We start from the raw sequence: 2,500 nt of genomic DNA, 5'->3' as shown, positions 1-2,500 counted from the left end.
GATTACTTTGTCGCTACGACGATCGTGGTCGTCTTCTTTACCGTCATGTTCCAGGTAGGAATGACATCACTTCCTGTGCAGAAAGACTCGCCGAAACGGTTTCTAAAAGCATGAAAAAAGGTTATTATTTTAACACCTCACTCTGACCGATTCATCAAAAAAACTGTGTGAACTGTCCTCTCTCTTTTGACATGGTTTAGTCTTTTTGATGTCGTTTTTACTGATTACTTACTTTACTTATTAAGGGAGCTGAACTACCTTTCAGGTGCAGCTAAAATGGCGATTCCCATCAGCAGAAAGAACAGGGTGGAGAACAGAGAGGGGCAGGAGACCAGGACAGTCTGGCTCTGTGACATGAGAACAGAGAGGGCAGGAGACCAGGACAGTCTGGCTCTGTGACATGAGAACAGAGAGGGGCAGGGAGACCGGGACAGTCTGGCTCTGTAACATCAGAACAGAGAGGGGCAGGAGACCAGGACAGTCTGGCTCTGTGACATGAGAACAGAGAGGGGCAGGAGACCAGGACAGTCTGGCTCTGTGACATGAGAACAGAGAGGGGCAGGAGACCAGGACAGTCTGGCTCTGTGACATGAGAACAGAGAGGGGCAGGAGACCAGGGACAGTCTGGCTCTGCAACATCAGAACAGAGAAGGGCAGGAGACCAGGGACAGTCTGGCTCTGTGACATGAGAACAGAGAGGGGCAGGAGACCAGGACAGTCTGGCTCTGCAACATCAGAACAGAGAGGGGCAGGAGACCAGGACAGTCTGGCTCTGTAACATCAGAACAGAGAAGGGGCAGGAGACCAGGACAGTCTGGCTCTGTAACATCAGAACAGAGAGGGGCAGGAGACCAGGACAGTCTGGCTCTGCAACATCAGAACAGAGAGGGGCAGGAGACCAGGACAGTCTGGCTCTGCAACATCAGAACAGAGAGGGACAGGAGACCAGGACAGTCTGGCTCTGCAACATCAGAACAGAGAGGGGCAGGAGACCAGGACAGTCTGGCTCTGCGACATGAGAACAGAGAGGGGCAGGAGACCAGGACAGTCTGGCTCTGCAACATCAGAACAGAGAGGGGCAGGAGACCAGGACAGTCTGGCTCTGTAACATCAGAACAGAGAGGGGCAGGAGACCGGGACAGTCTGGCTCTGCAACATCAGAACAGAGAGGGGCAGGAGACCGGGACAGTCTGGCTCTGTAACATCAGAACAGAGAGGGGCAGGAGACCGGGACAGTCTGGCTCTGCAACATCAGAACAGAGAGGGGCAGGAGACCAGGACAGTCTGGCTCTGCAACATGAGAACAGAGAGGGGCAGGAGACCAGGACAGTCTGGCTCTGCAACATCAGAACAGAGAGGGGCAGGAGACCGGGACAGTCTGGCTCTGCAACATCAGAACAGAGAGGGGCAGGAGACCGGACAGTCTGGCTCTGCGACATGAGAACAGAGAGGGGCAGGAGACCAGGACAGTCTGGCTCTGCAACATCAGAACGGAGAGGGGCAGGAGACCAGGGCAGTCTGGCTCTGCGACATGAGAACAGAGAGGGGCAGGAGACCAGGACAGTCTGGCTCTGTAACATCAGAACAGAGAGGGGCAGGAGACCGGGACAGTCTGGCTCTGTAACATCAGAACAGAGAGGGGCAGGAGACCAGGACAGTCTGGCTCTGCGACATGAGAACAGAGAGGAGCAGGAGACCAGGACAGTCTGGCTCTGCAACATCAGAACAGAGAGGGGCAGGAGACCGGGACAGTCTGGCTCTGCAACATCAGAACAGAGAGGGGCAGGAGACCGGGACAGTCTGGCTCTGTAACATCAGAACAGAGAGGGGCAGGAGACCGGGACAGTCTGGCTCTGCGACATCAGAACAGAGAGGGCAGGAGACCAGTACAGTCTGGCTCTGCAACATCAGAACAGAGAGGGGCAGGAGACCAGGACAGTCTGGCTCTGCAACATCAGAACAGAGAGGGGCAGGAGACCGGGACAGTCTGGCTCTGCAACATCAGGGCCAGACTCTGGTTAGAGGTCAGGTTTTATAAACACATTGGAGACATCGATGCTTTTAAACAGCGTTGGTGTTTTAATTGTTTGTTCTGTTGTTGATGAGGAGCTTGTTTTTACCGGATGATATTATTATTTTTAAACAACTGTCTCTCTCTCTCTCTGTCTCTCTCTCTCTGTCTCTCTCTCTCTCTCTCTCTCTCTCTCTCTCTCTCTCTCTCTCTCTCTCTCTCTCTCTCTCTCTCTCTCTCTCTCTGTCTCTCTCTCTCTCTCTCTCTCTCCCTCTCTCTCTCTCTCTCTCTCTCTCTCTCTCTCTCTCTCTCTCTCTCTCTCTCTCTCTGTCTCTCTCTCTCTCTCTCTCTCTCTCTCTCTCTCTCTCTCTCTCTCTCTCTCTGTCTCTCTATCAGGGTCTGACCATCAAACCTCTGGTCAACTGGCTCAAAGTCCCTCGCTCCACCAGCAGGAAGCCGACCATCAACGAGGAGATACACGAGAGGGTC

The 2,500-nt window shown here is 53.6% G+C and overlaps 1 protein-coding gene across 1 annotated transcript in view; it reads left to right on the top strand.

Moving 5' to 3' along the window:
- Positions 1-2,500, top strand: part of slc9a5 (solute carrier family 9 member A5) — a gene marked incomplete at its 5' end in the record, with an annotated part of 19,300 nt that overhangs the window by 5,770 nt on the left and 11,030 nt on the right. The window contains 2 exons of the mRNA XM_078244664.1: positions 1-54; positions 2,408-2,497. The exon at positions 1-54 is cut by the window's left edge and continues 149 nt beyond it. Coding sequence (XP_078100790.1) covers positions 1-54; positions 2,408-2,497 — 144 coding nt within the window. The remainder of the gene's footprint in view (positions 55-2,407; positions 2,498-2,500) is intronic.

Source organism: Sander vitreus, unplaced genomic scaffold, assembly GCF_031162955.1.
Source record: "Sander vitreus isolate 19-12246 unplaced genomic scaffold, sanVit1 ctg281_1, whole genome shotgun sequence".
In the NCBI taxonomy this organism is placed as follows: Eukaryota; Metazoa; Chordata; class Actinopteri; order Perciformes; family Percidae; genus Sander; species Sander vitreus.
The sequence above is the reverse complement of the archived record's forward strand: the minus strand, read 5'-3'. Positions and strand labels throughout refer to the sequence as shown.